Source organism: Podarcis gaigeae, assembly GCF_964106915.1.
Source record: "Podarcis gaigeae genome assembly, chromosome: 18".
NCBI classification, from domain to species: Eukaryota; Metazoa; Chordata; class Lepidosauria; order Squamata; family Lacertidae; genus Podarcis; species Podarcis gaigeae.
In genome coordinates, this window is record NC_139696.1 from 11404859 (window position 1) to 11423801 (window position 18943).

An 18943-nucleotide genomic window follows, 5' to 3' on the forward strand; every position below is an offset into this window, starting at 1 on the left:
TTTTAAAAGGTGGGTCCCTGGGTCTTGTGCAAGGCAGTCTCTCTCCTTTGACCTTTGGACTGCCAAATAGTTCCCTTTTGCCTATGGGGTGGGCAGTGTGGGAAAGCGGCTGGCGAGGCGTCGCTGGAGCTGCGAGAGGAACGCCTGCGTGTTGGGCTGGCTGGCTGTCCGCTTAACCCTCCAACTTGCTTCCTGGTGCGTTCCCACGACCTTGCACTCTCAGCCGGCTGAGCCGCGCGGAACTTTTTTTCTTACCATGAAACCCCATCCACTCTTTTTGACCATCGCCTTGTTCCTCTTTGCCTTCCCCTTCTACATGATGGACGGCCTGGCCGTCCTGGACAAGTGAGTATCATGAGAAGGCGTCGTCGGGGGGCGGGGGGAGAAATAATAATAACCCTGACCATTGCTGAATCTCCTGCTCTCTCCGGTGATCACCCTTACCTGGCCATCTGTCCCTGGCCCTCTTGGGAGCAGCCGAGGCAATCGTGGGTAAAACATACATTCTGGGTCCTACCGACATACCCTCCAACATTTCTCCAATGAAAATGGGGACATCCTATTCCATATCCTGCAACATTTCTCTGATGAAAATAGAGGCGTCCCCTCCAATCTTTCTCCGATGAAAACGGGGACGTCAGCTTATTGGAAATTTCCCCCATTGGAGCACGGCCATTCAAAGGGACTGGGGGGTGGCTGCTGATTTTATTTCTTTATTGCTTTAAGAAAGGAATTCTTAGTTACCTATTAAGGCCAAGGAGGTGGTTTGGGGGTTTTGCAGACCGATCTTGCAACTTGTCAAGAAGGCAATTTTAGTGCCATTTTGGTGCATTGTTTTACTGGACTGTCTACGCCGCTGTTTCGCTTTATTGGTTGTTAAGGACCTAAGAAAAGCCGCCTGGATGAGACCAATGACCCACAGTTATCAGCCAGATGCCACAATGGGAAACCTGAATGCGCAGAGCCAGGATTTGTGTTGTGGGGGTGGGCAGGGCACCCACCTGTCCCCATCCTCTGCCCGGCTCTGTCTAGCAGATTCGGAATGAAATGTTTCAGCAACAGTTGTTCCAAATTACTTTCTTTTGACCCCAAGTGCTCAGAAAATTCTGTCAAAATCTCCATTCATTTGAAAACTAGGAAGTCAAATAGAGAATTAACATCAGGGAGTACCTTTCATGCAGTTGGCGAGTATATTTTGCAAAATTACAAAGAACACGCCTTTTTCATATTGTTTTTTAAAGGTTTTTTGGATTTGCTGAAAACCTTTTCAGCACTTCCTTCTCAAATTCCTCCTTTTTCCCAATGCAGTTTTTCTAGTAAGCACAGCCCAGGGAGATGCTCTCCTGCCCTTGTCAACCTTAACCAGGTCTCTGCTCTCCGCAAGGTACAGAATGACGTCTGCATAGCACAAGTGGTGCCTGGCTGAGCGAGAAAGATGCTGTAGTATCCTGAATTCTGATGTTCTGCAGAGAATAGCTTGCACATTGCAATGAAGGATGACATGATACGCTGCCTGCAAAAAGCAGGCACTGACTTTTTCTAGGGAATGCTCGCTAGGGAGGGAGATGGTGGCATCTCAGCAAGCATTTCAATTTCAAATATTCAGATTATTTCTACTTTTAGTTAAGCTTTTTTTAAAAAAAATCTTGCAAGCAGAATATGAGCCCAAGAGCCCTTTCCTGTCCTGCAGCAACTGGAATCCAGAAGCATTGCTGCCTCTGACTTTGTTTAATCCTGTGGCAGGGAGTTCCACAGTTGAACCATGGGACGCTTCTTCAATATTGCCATCTGGAGGAATGGGCATGCTCTATAGGGCAACAACATCCCCTATTAATGCAGAGTGATTCCTTCAGAACAGGGGGGTTGAGGGTCCGCTTCAACTATGATTCTACCTGAGGATTGACAAACATAAGAGTTGGGGCGCAGATCCCCAGCATTTTCAGGTGTTGCTGGAAATGTCCCCAGTCTGAAATCCCAGACCCTCCATGTGTCCCTATTTTCCAGGGATGGTCACGGATTTACAAAAGCTGTCCCAGTTTCTGATTTGATCCTAGAATGTCCCACTTTTCCTTAGGATGTCCCTGTTTTCATCAGAGAAAGGTTGGAGGGTCTGGAGTTATGTGACCCCCAAGCCCAGGAGATAAGTAACTGTACAACCTTTAGAAGGCATCTGAAGGCAGTCCTGGACAGAGAAGATCTTTGATGTTTAATGTTTTAATATTTATTGGAAGCCGCCCAGAATGTCTGGGGCAACCCACTCAGATGAGTGGGGTATAAATAATAAAATTATTGCTGTTATTATTATTATTAGTAGTAAATAGATCATCCCTATTGGAGAAATGTTGGAGGGTATGTAATCCTGGAGTAGCTGCTACAGGTCAGAGCAGGCGATGCACCTATTTAAAACTGCCCTTTTCAGAAATGTGTGGATGGGGAAGAGGTGTTAAGGGACAAAGCTGCAGCTCAGTTGTTGCAGCATCTGCCTTGCACCAGACCAACTTCAGGTAGGGCTGGAAAAGACTCCTTGCTTGAAACCCTGGAGAGCTTCTGCCAGTCAGTGCAGACACTATTGAGACAGATGAACCAACAGCCATCAAGGCAGCTTTCTTTGTTCCTGTTCAGTTTTGCCGGTTTATGAACAAATTCTGTATTACTTCCAACGAAACCTTCCCGCTATTGTTGCATTGGCCTTGTAATAAACAAAAATCTGCCCTTATTCCCTTATGGGGAACACAAGAGCCATTATAGAGTCCTTTGTTGGTTCTCCATCAGTCAGAGAAAATAACAGAGGCCAGCCAGAGAATATTGAGAAGCAAAGCAGCTAGTAAGCCTGATCTTTATTGATCTGTTGCAACTGGGTGCTCCCCTCACATGCAGGAAAGGAGGAGGACCCAGAACCCAGGTGTGTCCGCCCTTATATAGACATTTTAAATTGCCTGTCCTGGAGTCCAAGATCACCCCCAGAAACATACCGACATCACAAGGGGTGTAACCCAAGAACATGCTCGCCCCCCCCGATACATCATCCCTATATCACAGAAAAGGCAGTCTAGAACAGCAATCTGAGTGCATTGTTTATCTCGTCTGACAGGTTACCTGTTAATGCTCACTTGATTGGATACTCTGGGGAGCCTGGTCAGTCTTTTGTAATGACAAATACTTATTTCCTGAGCCAGGTCACAGGCTCACCCTAGTCACACACAGAGGTACCCTTAAGACAGGATTTGTGAAGGAAAAGACAATGGGGAGACTTTTCCATTTCCTTTGACCTTGCAGAGAAATATTTGAAGTCAATTTGGGAGGGACAAAATGGTTTCAGGACTTTTTCTGTGGGGTTTCAGACACGTGGTTTTTATATGCAGTTATGAACATTTATTATATCATCTATCATCTATCTATCTATCTATCTATCTATCTATCTATCTATCTATCATCTATCTAATCTATCATCTCTCTATCTATCATCTATCTATCTATCTATCTATCTATCTATCTATCTATCTATCTATCATCTATTTAATCTATGGCCTTAAAAATTTTATTTCAACCTCTACAACTCAAATAGTCAGCAAATGGCATAACAACTTTTGGATGAGACTGCCCCCCCCCCCATTATTTCTCACATCTATTTTTCTTTTTAATGCATGCATTAACATTCCACGCCTGATTTCGCACTCCTGTTTACAAAGCGGACAATTGCCCACTTATCCCTGTTTGGCTATCAGCTTTCTAACTGCATAGAATCATAGAATTGTAGAGTTGGAAGGGACCTCTGAGGGCCATCTAGTCCAACCCCCAGCAATGCAGGAATCTCAGCCAAAGCATTCATGGCAGACAGCCATCCAACCTCTGCCTAAAAACCTCCAAGGAAGGAGGGGCCACAAGCAGAGGAGTGGCAGGTGAAGTTTATGGAATATGCTGAATTAGCAAGTTTAGCTAGCAAAATTAGAGATGAGTCAGTTTTTAAGGAGGATTGGAAAATGTTTGTAGACGATATTTTTTTAAAAGATTGTAAATATGCTAAAATGCTAACAGGTTTGGAGTAAGGACAGCAGTAATTGAGATACTGAGAAAAAAGTTGGAGGAAAGAAGGCGTGGTATAATTACAATATGCGGCAGTAACAGAGAAATTGAGGAAACCATGGTGGGGAGTGAGGGAAGTTGATTTTTGGAAAATCAATTACAGTGGTACCTCGGGTTAAGAACTTAATTCATTCTGGAGGTCCATTCTTAACCTGAAACTGTTCTTAAGCTGAGGTACCACTTTCGCTAATGGGGCCTCCTGCTGCACGATTTCTGTTCTCATCCTGAAGCAAAGTTCTTAACCCGAGGTACTATTTCTGGGTTAGCAGAGTCTGTAACCTGAAGCGTCTGTAACCTGAGGTACCACTGTAATTAAACAAACAAACAACTGTCAAACTGCTGCAGAGAACATATTTACTGCACTTTCCCCCTACTATTTTAGTAAGGGTTGTGTTGGGTCCATTCGCAAACAGCCCCACACCCCCTGCTTGGCCTGGTCTGGCAGCTGCCAGGCTCGAGTCCTAAAGGCCCTGCTGGCTGACGCCTGAAAAACAGGACAGGCGGCCGAACTTTGATCTTTTCCCTGCGCTATCTGGGAACAGGGACCTGCTATCTGGCCCAGCAGCCTGATGAATCATAGCTAGGCTTACCCTTGAGCGGGGATGGGCAGGTTGGCGACATGCAAGCAGCCTTCCTATTAGCCACATCAGCTAATAAATAGCTTACAAGGTGGTTGTTTTTAAAGGAATAAATTGAAACCCCAAGTTCAGGTGCATATTCAAGTAGTATAAATAATAGTAAAGGTGAAGGACCACTGGACAGTTACGTCCAGTCAAACTTGACTATTAGGTTGTAGCACTCATCTCGCTTCAGGCTGAGGGAGTCAGCGTTTGTCCACAGACAGCTTTCCGTCATGTTGCCAGCATGACTAAACTGCTTCTGGCGCACTGTGACGAGTGCCAGAGCCCATGGAAACACCGTTTACCTTCCTGCCAGAGTGGTACCTATTTATTTACTTGCACAGGTGTGCTTTCAAACTGCTAGGTTGGCAGAAGCTGGGCCTGAGCAATGGGAGCTCACCCCATTGCGTGGAGTCGAACCTCTGACCTTCCGATCAGGAAGCCCAAGAGGCTCAGTGGTTTAGACCACAGTGCCACCTGCATCCTATAAGTAATGGAGGATAGCTCAATCAGTTGAGCATGAGACTTTTAATCTCAGTGTTGTGGGTTAGAGTACCACATTGGGCAAAATATTCCTGCCTTGCAGGGGTTGGACTAGATGACCCTCGGGGTCCCTTCCAACTCTGCAGTTCTACGATTCTATATACCACTCAATCACACACAAACAGAGAGAGAAATTGCATTTATATCCCACCCTTTGCACCAAGGAGCCCAGGGTGGCATATATGTATTTCACAGAATCATATAACTGTAGAGTTTCCTAAGGAAAAGCGGGACATTCCGGGATCAAATCAGAAACTGGGACGGCTTCTGTAAAGCCAGGACTGTCCTTGGAAAACAGGGGCATTTGAAAGGTCTGAGCTTCCTGGGTTCCTTGTAATTCAGCCCTTTGTTCATGAGGGCCAGAATCCTGCTCTCCTCTTCCAGGGAAGGGACCCTAATCCAAGCGTGGAGTTTTATCGCTTGTGCATCTGCTGAAAGAGCCCCTTTAAAAAATCTGAACCGGATAAATGTTCTTCCTCCATGATCCACTTGTCCTCTGCCAGCTTCCACTGCAGGCAGCGATTGATCTGGAAAGACCCCCTGTGCAGCTCTGCGGATGCTGAGTGGCACTTTTTCTAGAGCCATATATATATATATATAATCTGCTGCAAGGAGGTTTCTGAGTTTGGTCTGGATCTGCATTGCAGCTGTGTGGCTGATGCACAGTGGCTGCTTCTGATCTCTCTCTCTCTCTCTCTCTCTCTCTCTCTCTCTCTCTCTCTCTCTCACACACACACACACACACACACACACACACACAGAAAACCACCTTTCAATTTGCAGCTCAGGGGCTGTCCCTACCCCTTCCCAGCTGACATCTGCAGGTGCTGGAGCTGCAGGCTTGCAGAGGAAAAGGGTTTTTTGTGTGACCTGAATGTCAATTTGGGTTTCGGACCAGGGCTGCAGCAGAACAGCTTCTGTGCATGCAGAAGGTTGCAGACTTGATCTCCAGCCTTGATCTGCACACAGACTTACTGCTTGGAAGCCTGGAAAGCTATGGCCCTTCCTAAAACCCAAAGTGAGGTTCTAGTCCTCAGGGTTTGGAATAAAGAGCCAAAATGATACCCTCTAACATTCCTCAGATGAAAGTGGGGGTGCTTCCCTCTCCCTGCGCAACTGACCCCACAGAGCACTCCCTACCAGAAGGAAGGTGCTCTATTAGGACACAGAACACACAACCTCCACCCTCCTGAGAAAAGCCCTTAATCCCAGTTTTATTTTATTTTATTTTTCAGTAGGTTGCCAAAAAGAAAAGCACAAACCAATGAATAAATTTTATAAAAGGGCAAGATTAGATGTGGACTCACAAAGCATTTTCGTGGCCTCCAACATTTCTCCGATGAAAACAGGGAAATCCTATATAATACTACAGTGTATTATATAGTGGTACCTCGGTTTAAGTACTTCATTTGTTCCGGAGGTCCGTTCTTAACCGGAACCACCACTTTAGCTAATGGGGCCTCCTGCTGCTGCCACGCCGCCGGAGCCCAATTTCTGTTCTTATCCTGAAGCAAAGTTCTTAACCTGAAGCACTATTTCTGGGTTAGTGGAGTGTGTAACCTGAAGCATATGTAACCTGAAGCATATGTAACCCAAGATACCACTGTACTACTACTAATAATTAATAATAATAATAATAATAATACTTTATTACCTTTAGAAGACATCTGAAGGTGTTTAATGTTTAATGTTTTATTTTTGTTTTTCTATATGCTGCAAGCTGCCCAGAGTGGTTGGAGCAACCCAGGCAGATGGGTGGGGTATAAAAATTGTTGTTGTTGTTAAATAGGCCACCTCCATCCCTAGAGAAATGTTGGAGGGTATGCTGTCGATGTCTCCTAGCCGGGATGGATGTGCTCTGCCTCCCTGCAATTGTCGGCAGCATACTTCCGAATTGAAGCCAGGATGCTCGACTAGGTGGGCCCTGTGGGCTTGATCCAGCAGGTTGACTCTTACGTTAAAGTAGCAGGGTGTCTGGGCATATGAAGAAATGGTCAAGCCACGAAAAACCAAACGTGTTGCTTCTTTTTCATTGTTTTTAACTTTGGATCCATCCTTGTTTTCTCCTCCCCCTTTCACCTCCTCCTCGCTTGCAGCCCCTCAGCCATCGCAGTGAGTGCCTTCGGGATCCTCTTATTCCTGTTTGCTCTGGTTTACTCCGCAAGTGACTCTGAGGATGCCCTCTTCTACGGTAAGTCTCTCCTCTCTCTTGGGGCGTCTTCCTGCCTGCCCCCTCCTTTCCCTGCTTCTCTTTGTGTGTTTAATGTATGTGTGTAAACAGCTGACCACCTGGTCACCTTTTCAAAAAAAATGTCGCTATCCCTCATGAAACTCAAAAGTGCATTCTGTGGAAATCACAAATATTTATTTCCCCATATCCCTGCAGGGTTTGTGGCACTTTCCTTCGTGTCGGGAATCAGCGCCGTCATTGTTCTGGAAGAAGATGGCTATATAAGCAACTTCCTGGAAGGCTACACGAGACAGGCAAGTCCTCGCAGGCAGGAGTGCAACCGGGAGGGTGCGGAGGGTGTGCAACCCATATCAGATGCTTCAAACCTTTCTTTATCACATAAAACCTTTCAGCCAGGTTTCCTTTCAGCCAGGCCCCTGGAGACAGAAGACCTTTTGTGAGAAGGGGGTACATCTGTACCTTTCTACAGCTTGGGCATAGGTAGTGACGCCATTAACAGCCGGTGCTCAAATTAGCCGGCCACTCTTTGCACCTATTGGCCACTTGTGACCAAGTGAGGATGCCCGGGTGCCAAGGTGGCGCTTGATGTCTTCACCATATAGAGGTGCATGCCTGGGAATCATTGGATCCGGATTGTTTGTAATAATAATAATTTATTATTTGTACCCCCCCCCCCATCTGGTTGGGTTTCCACAGCCACTCTGGGCGGCTTCCAACAAAATATTAAAATACAGTCTGTCAAACATTAAAAGCTTCCCTAAACAGGGCTGCCATCAGATGTCTTCTAAAAGTCTAGTAATTGTTGTTTTCTTTGACATCTGCTGAGAGGGCGTTCCACAGGACGGGTGCCACCACCGAGAAGGCCCTCTGCCTGGTTCCCTGTAACTTAGCTTCTTGCAGTGAGGGAACCGCCAGAAGGCCCTCGGTGCTGGACCTTAGTGTCCGGGCAGAACGATGGGGGTGGAGACGCTCCTTCAGGTACAGTATACAGGACTGAGGCCGTTTAGAGCTTTAAAGGTCAGCACCAACACTTTGAATTTTGCTCGGAAACGTACTGGGAGCCAATGTAAGTCTTTCATGTAGCAACACATCCTGTAGAATTCTCTTCATTATGTTTTACTTGCACAGTCAGAATGAATTTCTGGAAACAAAATGCTTTTTCTGGGCAGCCTGAGCAGGAGCAGGGAACAGTGTTATAGTTGATTGTTGTCGCTTTCTTCGCTTACCCCACCCCACCAGGAACTACAAGGTTTACTCCCAACATAAGTCTTGCCAGGATTCAGCAGATACAGTGATGAAAATCAGGCAGGCAATAAACTTTACAAATATCCATAGCTCAGTTCAAAATGGAGATTGCTCTCTGGAGGAGAGGATACACATGTCACCCACCATCGCAGGTAGGAAAAAAAGAGTGTATAGTGTCAGGAAGGAAGAGATAGGGATCAACAAATTGTCTTTTTCTCGCCACCAAGTTTGGGGGGGGGGGTGACATCATAGAGCTCCCTCCATGCAGGTTCTGAAACTCCATTTGTGACTGTCTATGCATTTGTGATTTTGTCTGCACATTCTCCCGCACAAATGTTCGTTCCCCTAGCAGGGGTGGGGTGCCTCCAGATGTCGCTGGACTCCAGCTCCCATCAGCAACAACCCGGCATGGCCAGGGATGATGGGAGCAGGAGTCTAGCAATACCCAGAGGGCCATTGGCCCCTTCACTGCCCTATGGCAACAATCACAGGTACTTGGCCCAGCTATTTTACATAGCAAAGCTGAGCACGGCGCATTGGACCACTGAATAAGCATCTCTTCTATTCTCCGGACCCCAAGCCCACAGCCATAGAGTCGCTGCTTCGGAAATGTGCCATGAGCCATTCGGTCCACCCCCAACCCTTTAGCAACCCCTTCGCTCAGGGAGGACTCCTCTCTCAGCAGCAGAGCACCTGCTCACAGGCATCCCAGGAAAGTCTTGGAACTCCAGAGTGCTAGGGCCCTCCGCTTAAAAAAAGGTAAGATTCTAGTCCTCAGCATTTTGAATAAAGAACCAATTCAAATAGGCAGCTGCCTCGAGCCAAGTCAGACCATTGATCCATCCAACTCAGTGCTGTCTACACTGGCTGGCTGCATCTCTTCAGGTTTTCAGATGGGGATGTAGGTACCACTTCCTCAGCCACAGCTGGAAATGCCAGGAACTAACCTGTTCATGTGTGTGTGTGGGGCAAAAACTGTTTTTGGGCCACAGAGTCACAACTTTTAATTTCTGGGGGACATGCAAATGTTGAAATGGATGGTTGAAGGACGGGACAGGTCTCTGGCCGTGACTGACGTTTCTGCTTCCTATAGGGTGAGCCATACCTAAGCACAGCTCACGGAATGATGAACTGCTATTGGGCTGCGACCACTCACTTCGCCCTCCAGCTGGCCATGATTGCAGCCATCACTCAAAGGTGAGACGGGTCTGTTGTCATAAATTTGTAGAGCTGGAAGGAATATCAAGGGTCATCTGTTTAAAAACCTCCAACAAAAGAGAGTCCAGAGGTCATCCATTCTGCTGGGGATTTTGCAGAATCTTTGTAAAGGTGCCAGGCAGAAATCCAACTGGTAGTGCTTTGTGGACTCCCTGGGTTTTTACAGGTCCTGGAGCTGGTTGGAGGCATAAAAACTCTCTCTGGGGCGGGGTGTGTGTGATTTTTCAGGCTGGGGGGTGAGGAGTGGGGGAATAGACCCCAGTTATATTTGGTGGGGCTGAGTAGGCAAGCTGTGCTGACTCTCTGTTTGGTCTCCAGGAAGAGTTACCGGAACCTTGGGCTCTACTGGGTCGGATCCCTCACCATGAACTTTGTCGTCTACCTGCTGGGGAATGTGGTTGGTGAGTTGGTCCCTGGCAAACGCTTGCCATAATCCTCCCTTTCAAATGAAAAATGGGAAGAGCAGGAGTTGGTTCTCCTTATCTCAGCTTTAGCTGAGATTTCGGCACTGCAGGGGGTTGGACTAGAGGACCCTTGGGTCCCTTCCAACTATACTATGCTTCTATTAGGGATTTGTCCAGACTGCTGGGTAGGATTTCTGACACACCGCAACAATCTGCCTTTCTTCTGAGCCAGACCATGTGGTCCACCCAAACCAGTATCATCCACACGGACTGGCAGGAGCAGCTCACCAGGGGTTCAGGCAGAGAGTGCCTTTCTTTCCCAGTCCCTCTACCTCTGAGCGACTGCCCTTTCATTTCATGGAAAAATAAACCAAGAGTCTAGTCCTCATGGTCTTGAATGGACTAGTTTCAACAGAAAGCTGCCTTATAATGAGACAGACCGCTGGCCCATCTAGCAAAGTATTGCCAACACGGGCTGGCAGCAACAGCTCTCTGAGGCTCAAGAGAGGGAGCCTTTCCACAGCTCTCCCTGGAAAGGCCAGGGGTGGTACCTGGGACCTGTTGCATTCCTGCATTGCGGGGGGTTGGACTAGATGACCCTGGGGTCCCTTCCAGCTTTGTGATTCTATGCATGCGAAGCAGGTGCTCTGATCATTGAACTAAAGCCTGAGATTGATGGTGCAGGGCCTGGAGGTCTCCTAAGGCGGCCGCCTCTCTCTCTCTCTCTCTCTCTCTCTCTCTCTCTTTTAAAGATACTTGCATGTTCTTTTCTTTTCTAAATAATAATTTTGTATTAGTTTTTTACAAAATGGTCAAGAAGGCCAAGAGAGGGAGGGGTCTTGTCCTCTGGGCAGCCCAGGACCCCCAGACCCACGGCCCAGGCTTGCACCTGGTGATGCTAGTGCAGCAAACTCATCCATTCCCTCCACCCAGCCAAGGGCTGCAGGGGTTTGGAGTCCTGCAATCGCTGGGATGTGGGGGGCAGATGATTCCACCACCCATGTTCTAATAAAGTCCCTCAGGAGAACTGGGCTGACTGGTGTCCCCAAGATTTAACTCTGTGGCTTAGGGCCCTCGTACTTACGGGACCGCCTCTCCTGGTCTGCCCCACAGAGGTCCTTAAGGTCCATGAATAATCATAGTTTAGAGGTCCCGGGCCCTAAGGAAGTCAGATTATCCTCCACCAGGGCCAGGGCCTTCTCAGTGGTGGCTCCGACCTGGTGGAATGCTCTGTCCCACAAGACCAGGGCCCTGCAGGATTTAACTTCTTCCACAGGGCCTGTAAGAAAGAGCTATCCCACCTGGCTTTTAATTTGAATTCAGCCTGATTTTTTATTTCCCTTCTCTTCCCTCTCCTTCCCCTTTTATGAAGATCACCTGCTCTGAGACCCCACAGCTAATTCTCCCCTGGCCTCCTCGCTGGCCCAAGTAGCACCAATTCAGCCAGCTAGGCCTCATCATTATCTAATGCTTATTAGATGGATTTCCCCTAAATTGATTTCTGAACTTTGAATTTTATTGTTATTCATGTTTTTATACTATATTTTATGCTGCTTTTACAATTAAGTGTTTTAAATTTGTTGTCAGCCCCCCTGAGCCCGGTTTTTGAACTGGGAAGGGCGGGGTATAAGTATATTATTATTATTATTATTATTATTATTATTATTATTATTATTTACTTGTGGGTGGACTGAGACCAATCCTTGCTTTCCCAGGGAAATATGGTTCTGAGATCCATCCGGACTTCTTCCTCAACATCCCTTTGCTCCTCGCCCTCATCTGGACTGCCTCCAGGATCTTTGCCCAGCCCAAGACGTTGTCCCTCGAGACGGCCGATAAGGTAACGGAAGAATGCGCCTTCTAAGCCAAAGCATCCTGTCTCTGACAGTTAGAAACCCCCCAGCCCAGAAAGGCCCCAGAGGACCAACCTTCTCTTCCCTCCAGCACTTGGTAGGAGGTAGACTGCCCTTTTGAGTGGAGGTTCTTCTTAGCTGCCCTAAACCACTGTCAGAAGAGCCTCCTTGGATCAGAGCAAAGGTCTGCCCCGTCCAGAACTTTGTTCCCAACTGACCTCCCCAGTGGTTCCTCTCTAGCCACTGGTTTTCTTTCTTTTTAAATCCCACATCAGGAGATTTAAGTACCGCTTTCAGCAGGGACAGCTCAGTTGGTTAGAGCATGGGGTGCCGATAACACAAAAGCTGCAAGTTCAGTCCCCATACGATTCTATGATTTTATGGTGGTCAAAGCAATCTACGGTCAGAATAAAACAATAATGTTATCAGAAACACTCACACCCTGCAAAAAAAAACCCCACAACAACAGCATTTGAAAATAAGAATAACTAAAGCCAACTATCAGTTTAAAAGGAAACACGTTGAGACATCTGGATAGGCTAGCCTAAATGAAAAGCAGGGAAAAAAGCTTTTAGCAGGAGCCAATCAGCCAGGAGTTCCAAAGTTCGGTGCAGTCACACCCAAATGATGTGTGGCAGTGACGGTGGCAGTTCTGCATATTGAAGCGGCTGAAGGAGCCTGCATGATGTGAGGTGATGTCATAGGTGACCTCATTTTCCATCAGCAAAACAACCACTTTCCGCAAGTGGTTAAGGGTTTTTATTTGCTTATTTCAAGTTGGCCCAGTAGCCAATTGTCAACCAATGCAGATTTCTGAGCACAGAAGTGACACACAGATGGTGTCTCACTCCTGTCAGCAATTTTGATGCAGCATTCTGCATCAACTGTCGGTTCCAGCTCAAGCGCTAGGAAATAATAATAATAATAATAATAATTATTATTATTATTATTCTCCACCCATCTGGCTGGGTTTCCCCAGCCACTCTGGGCGGCTTCCAGCACATATAAAAACATAATAAGATGTCAAACATAAAAAACTTCCTGACACAGAAAAGCCCCACATGTGGGGCGAGATAGACTTCGAATGTCCACAGAAGATACAGTTACTATGGCAACTGTGTGCCCCGTAGGTTTATCTAAGGGCCTATAAGGAACTGCCTTGGTGACTCAGACTGCCCAGCGCAGTGTCCTGTTTCCGACAGAGGACAGCAAAATCCCCAGAGCCGCTCAGACCTCCACGCCTGAGTTTCAGAACTAATAATAATAATAAAAAAAAATTTATTATTTATAGTCCAGCCACTCCTGGTTTATAGGCTCATGCAACACATATCAAACGCACCATCAACTCAAGACCCGCAGGGGGTTGGACTAGATGGCCCCTGGGGTGCCTTCCAGCTCAACAGTTCTATAATTCTGTCAGCTTACTTTCCTTTTTTCTCCTTTGGGGAAGGTTTCGGAAGAGCAGCGCAAAAGCCTCCTGCAGCGCCCGCTGGACTTGGTCCTGGTGGGCTTCTTCCTTTTCGACATCAGCTTCACTCTGTTCCGGGGACTGGTGAGCATATGGTTATCTTCCAGAGGCAGCATCGCTCAGTGGTTAGAGTATCTGCTTTGCAGGCAGAATGTCCCAGTTTGGTCCCCTCCAGGTAGGGGTTTGGGGTGGAGGATGCAATTCCCTGCTTGAAAACCTGGTGACCTGCTGCCAAGTCAGTGAGACAGATGCCCAAACAGAATTCATGAGGACTAGAACCATCTTTTTTTAAAAAAACATATTTTTTTTTGCCAAATATATTTCATTAAATTTCCAGAAATTCCACATGTGCATTCCAATACAGAATAGATTCTTCTTTTGTTTTCTCAATGTCCCCTCCCATTTTCCAGGGCGTTTTTTATTTCTCCCCCTTGCTGCACCCTGTCTTCCCTCCCTTGCATTATGACAATAATTCAATAATCTCTCATTCGTTCTGTTACTCATAGTTCAAATCCTGCTCACGAATTCATCATACGATCATATTTCTTTAAATAGTCCGAAAAAGGCTTCCATTCTTCCATATAGCAATCATTGTCAAGTTCTCTCCTTTTAGCTCTTAGCTTTGCTGATTCAGCACAGCCCATCACTTCACTAATCCTTCTTCTTCTTTCCATTTTGATGCATAGAGAAAATATGCTGCTGTTGACATACATAAACAGCGTAATCTTCTGCCCCTATAATCTCTAGGAGAAGAGCTTGATTTTTGAAAATATATAATCACTTTAAACATCTCTTTTATCTCATCACATATCATTTCCCCAAATTTCCTTGCTTTATAAAACAATGCAAAACCCAAATCTTTATCAGTTCTGCTGTTTCACTGTCGTCCCCCCTACTGTGGCACAACTTTGACAGGTTTGTGGGGTGGGTGGGCAACCCACCTGACAATTGCCCATCGTTGTAGCCATAGGCTAGCCAGGAGTTGGGTGCTTGGGAGTCATAGCGCACAGGGCTTCGTTGGCTGGCCGGTGGCCGAGTGACCAAGTTCCACACAAGAAGCTGGCTCTCTCTACCTTGTGCCAACTTCGTCCCCCCAATAAAATATTTGAGGGGGCTGGGACCCATATTTAATGCACACTGCCATTCAAATGGTGCCCATGCACCGCAACATGTGATTGATGATGTGGAGGTGCCCCTCAATATTTTATCCAAGCTGGCACCCCTGCCCTAATGTACCATAAGTAAGACAGATGGGTGTGGCTTTAGGGGGGGAGAAATGTCCATGTGGTCTGAACTGGGACCCATGCTAGGCCAGATTTGGCCTGGGGGCCAGAGGCTGCCCACCCCTCCTCCCATTAGGTAAAGGTAAAGGGACCCCTGACTGTTGGGTCCAGTCGTGGGTTGCGGCGCTCATCTTGCTTTATTGGCCGAGGGAGCCGGCGTACAGCTTCTGGGTCATGTGGCTAGCAGAACTAAGCCGCTTCTGGCGAACCAGAGCAGCACATGGAAACGCTGTTTACCTTCCCACCAGAGCGGTACCTATTTATCTACTTGCACTGCATGCTTTGACGTGCTTTTGAACTGCTAGGTTGGCAGGAGCAGGGACTGAGCAACGGGAGCTCACCCTGTCGCGGGGATTCGAACCGCCGACCTTCTGATCGGCAAGTCCTAGGCTCTGTGGTTTAGACCACAGCGCCACCTCCAACCCTCCCCCTCCCATTAGCTGCTCCTAATTTCTCCTGATAAAGCCACGTCAAAATCTGCCCCCATCCTCTTTGATCTGCTCTTGCCTCCAGGTTGTTCTGGACTGCAAGGCGGACGTCTGCTTTGACTACATCAACCAGCAGGAGCCGTACCTGCGCGACCCGGTGGCTTATCCCAAAATCCAGGTGAGCAGAGTCTCTTGTCCCATACCCTCCAACGTTTCTCCGATGAAAATAGGGATGTCCTAAGGGAAATCAGGACATTCTGGGATCAAATCACAAATTTCTTGTGGAATAAATTGGGACCTGTACTTGGCCAACTGTTAGTCCTGAGCCCTGCTTTGATCCATTGCACACCTCAATCTGCGTCACTGAGTGAAAGGGGGGGGGCTGCTTCCAGGCAACTTTGGAACTCCCTTCCTGGGGCAGCCGGACTGGCTCCCTCTTCGCTGTCCTTCCACCGGCAGGCAAAGGCTTTTCTATTCCAGCAGGTCTGTGTTTAAAGGAAAGGGCTTTTTGATAGCACTGTTTTTATTATGTGCATTTTATGATTAAAAAAAAAAAATCTGTCAGAGTTTACATTTGACTCTTTTACACGTTTTAAGCTTTCTGTATTTTATCTGTGGCTGTTTTAATTTGTGCAAGCCGTTCTGGCTGCAGGAAAGGCGGGATAGGAATAAGTAGAAATACAACAACAACAACAATGGATAGCTCAGTCACTTGGAGCTGGGCGCTGATAACGCCAAGGTTGCGGGTTCGATCCCCATCTGGGACAGCTGCCTGTTCCTGCATTGCAGCGGGTTGGACTAGATGATCCTCAGGATCCCTTCCAACTCTGATTCTATGATTCCAACAACAAGCCTTTGCAAGCACACTGTTTCTCATTAAAAAAACAAAAAGACTTGGCCTGCTTTTTGTCCTTGTGTCTCAAAGGCAGTCAAGAGTTTCTGCGGTCGCCTTGAGATTTGACCGAACTCTGCTCTGCCCCCTAACTCTCCTACCTGCCCTTCTTCCCAGATGCTTGTCTTCCTGTTCTACGGCCTGCCATATTTCTGCCTCTGCCTTTACGGCTTGCTCACCCCGGGAAGCTCATGGATACCCGACTGGGCCCTGATCTCCGCTGGCGCCATTGCCCAGGTAACGTGGACATGTATGGGGCTAAGGGGCCTTCTTCTGCCTTGTCACACCAGTTCCAATTCTGGGATTTCCACAGGGTATTCCAAGCTGAGGGAGGCGAGGGCCGAATTCCGTTCCGGGCAGCTTTGCGGGGGTCACATCCCAATGGTGGGCGGGGCCATGACCAAATGTGGGCGGAGCAACACAGGCCAGGTTTCTCAGTGCAGAGCAGGCTGGTTCCCAGATCGCCTTCCACACAGCCCTCTCCGCCCTCCTTCCTGGCATGCTCAGATTTCCTGGACACCCTGGTGAAAATGTTCAAGGAGGGCGGGAAACAGGGCTGGTAGGTGTGGCTTGAGAGAGTGGGTGTGGCTTAATAGAGTCTGGTGGAATCTACACACATATAAAAAAACCCTGTGAAAATGCTTTTTAAAAAAATGTTTTGAGAAATATGCCAAATTTGCTGTAGCTCACCATCGCCATCTAGTGTCACATTTGAATACTGCACTTTAAAAAATGTAAAGGATCCCTGATAGTTAAGTCCAGTCATGACTAAGACTCTGGGGTTGCAGAGCTCATCTCGTTTTACTGGCCGAGGGAGCCAACATTTTGTTTGCAAACAGTTTTTCCGGGTCATGTGGCCAGCATGACTAAGCCGCTTCTGGCGAAACCAGAGCAGCGCATGGAAACGCTGTTTACCTTCCCGCTGGAGCGCTACCTATTTATCTACTTGCACTTTGACGTGCTTTCGAACTGCTATGTTGGCAGGAGCAGGGACCGAGCAACGGGAGCTCACCCCGTCGCGGGGATTTGAACCGCCAACCTTCTGCTCGGCAAGACCTTGGCTCAGTGGTATAGCCACCCACTTTACATCACACTTAAAACGTTTTATTTGCAGCTGTATAGCTGAGTCCTGTGTGCGGTTTGTGGAGAGGGGTGTGGCTTAAGAGAGGGTGTGGCTTGGGGAGGGGGTGGGGCCTGCCTTCAGATGTCTTCTAAAGATTGCCTAGTGACTTATCCCTACCCTCCAACATTTCTCTGGTGAAGATAAGGACGTCCTAACAGCCCCCCTCTCTCTGACTGTTCCTCCTTCCAGGCCCAGTTCTCTCACATTGGCTCTTCGCTCCACCAGCACACCCCATTTCCGTACCGCACCCCCGAAAGTGCCTGGTGGCTGGTCACCCTTTTCAACCTTGCCTACGCCGTGGGGCCTCACCTTTTAGTGTACCGCTGCCTTCGCAATCCGGCCTTCTTCTCCCCAGTGGTCTCACAAGACGACATCAAGAAGAAGCAATGAGGCAGAGGAGCAGGGGATCGCCTCCCTCCACTGTCCGGCCGCAAACCAGATCACATTGTGCAAAGCCAAAAAAACACAATCCCTGCTCACCAGTTTGCCGGTGGGTTTTTGTTTTTTAATATCTCTGTGGCTTCAGGTCCACTCAGGTCCACTCCTGAAGCTCCCAGCAGCAGCTGCCTTGTCTACTCAGTGCTAGCACACTTCACAGAATTGTCAAGGTGGAAGGGACCCCTGAGGGCCATCTCGTCCAACCCCCTGCAATGCAGGAATCTCAGCTGAAGGATCCCTGGCAGACAGCCACCCAACCTCTGTTTAAAAACCTCCAAGGAAAGAGACTCCATCGCCTTCCATTCCACGGTTGAACAGCTCTTGCCGTCAGAAAGTTGGAGTCCCCTTTCTCACTGTTTGAGTTCGCTGGTTCGGGTCCTGCCCGGACTAGCCAGCGAGGGCACCACAGTCAGCAAACATCGCCAGGTGTCTGGACAGAAAGGTGATGAGCCACTCTCTCAAATTTCAGCTGTAGACTGCCTCTTTCTGTGGCACTTGTGTGATGCTCTTGGGTGGTCTTTGGCTAAGGGGTTGGGCAGTTTCTAAAATCTTTAAAAGCTCTTATGCCTCCTTGTTCTGTGCCCTCACCTCCTTGCAAGGTGGGAGACAGGGAAAATAAAGATCTTCCTTGCTTTCCTTTTCCACTTCCTGCCTCCACTCACTTTCCTCTGACTGAGAACAGATTTAGGGGGACACAGGATCCCTTGATGGAGAGATGGGCTGTAAAAACCAACCCTGATTTTTTCTAGAACAATGCTGACTTGTAAATGAAAGGTGTTGTTGCACAAGATAGAAGTGGAAACCTAGAACTGGAACGGACATGGGGACACTCACATATGTCATTGTTTACAAAATAAAAACATTTATAGATGGTTTTTGAACTGCTTGCTTCTTGTTCAGTGTGTGTTTGTGTCTCCTCACCCCAACAAAAAAAAGTTTATTGAGGTTTCCAGTGTCCCCAAACCACTGTGGCATTCTTTTAACTTGATGCCTTTGAAATCCGGTGTTATAACCAGTGCTTTTTCTGGGGTGGGAGGAAAACTCATCCTGATATTTGTTTGTTTGTTTAACGTGTGCCCAGTCTCAGTGCCGTTGCCACCCAAGCAGTGACTAAATGTAAGATGTGATTAATAAACTCAAGCAAACTGATATGC

General features: G+C 47.6%; 1 protein-coding gene across 1 annotated transcript; it reads left to right on the top strand.

Annotated features, from left to right (window-relative positions):
* Positions 1-69: 69 nt before the first annotated feature.
* On the top strand, positions 70-18675 carry TM6SF2 (transmembrane 6 superfamily member 2). The gene is made up of 10 exons (XM_083720644.1): positions 70-345; positions 7343-7437; positions 7633-7730; positions 9776-9879; positions 10219-10301; positions 12020-12144; positions 13608-13709; positions 15422-15514; positions 16346-16465; positions 17541-18675. Exons 1-10 carry the CDS (start codon positions 257-259, stop codon positions 17739-17741), a joined length of 1110 nt encoding a protein of 369 aa, XP_083576770.1. The 5' UTR covers positions 70-256; the 3' UTR covers positions 17742-18675.
* Positions 18676-18943: the final 268 nt, after the last annotated feature.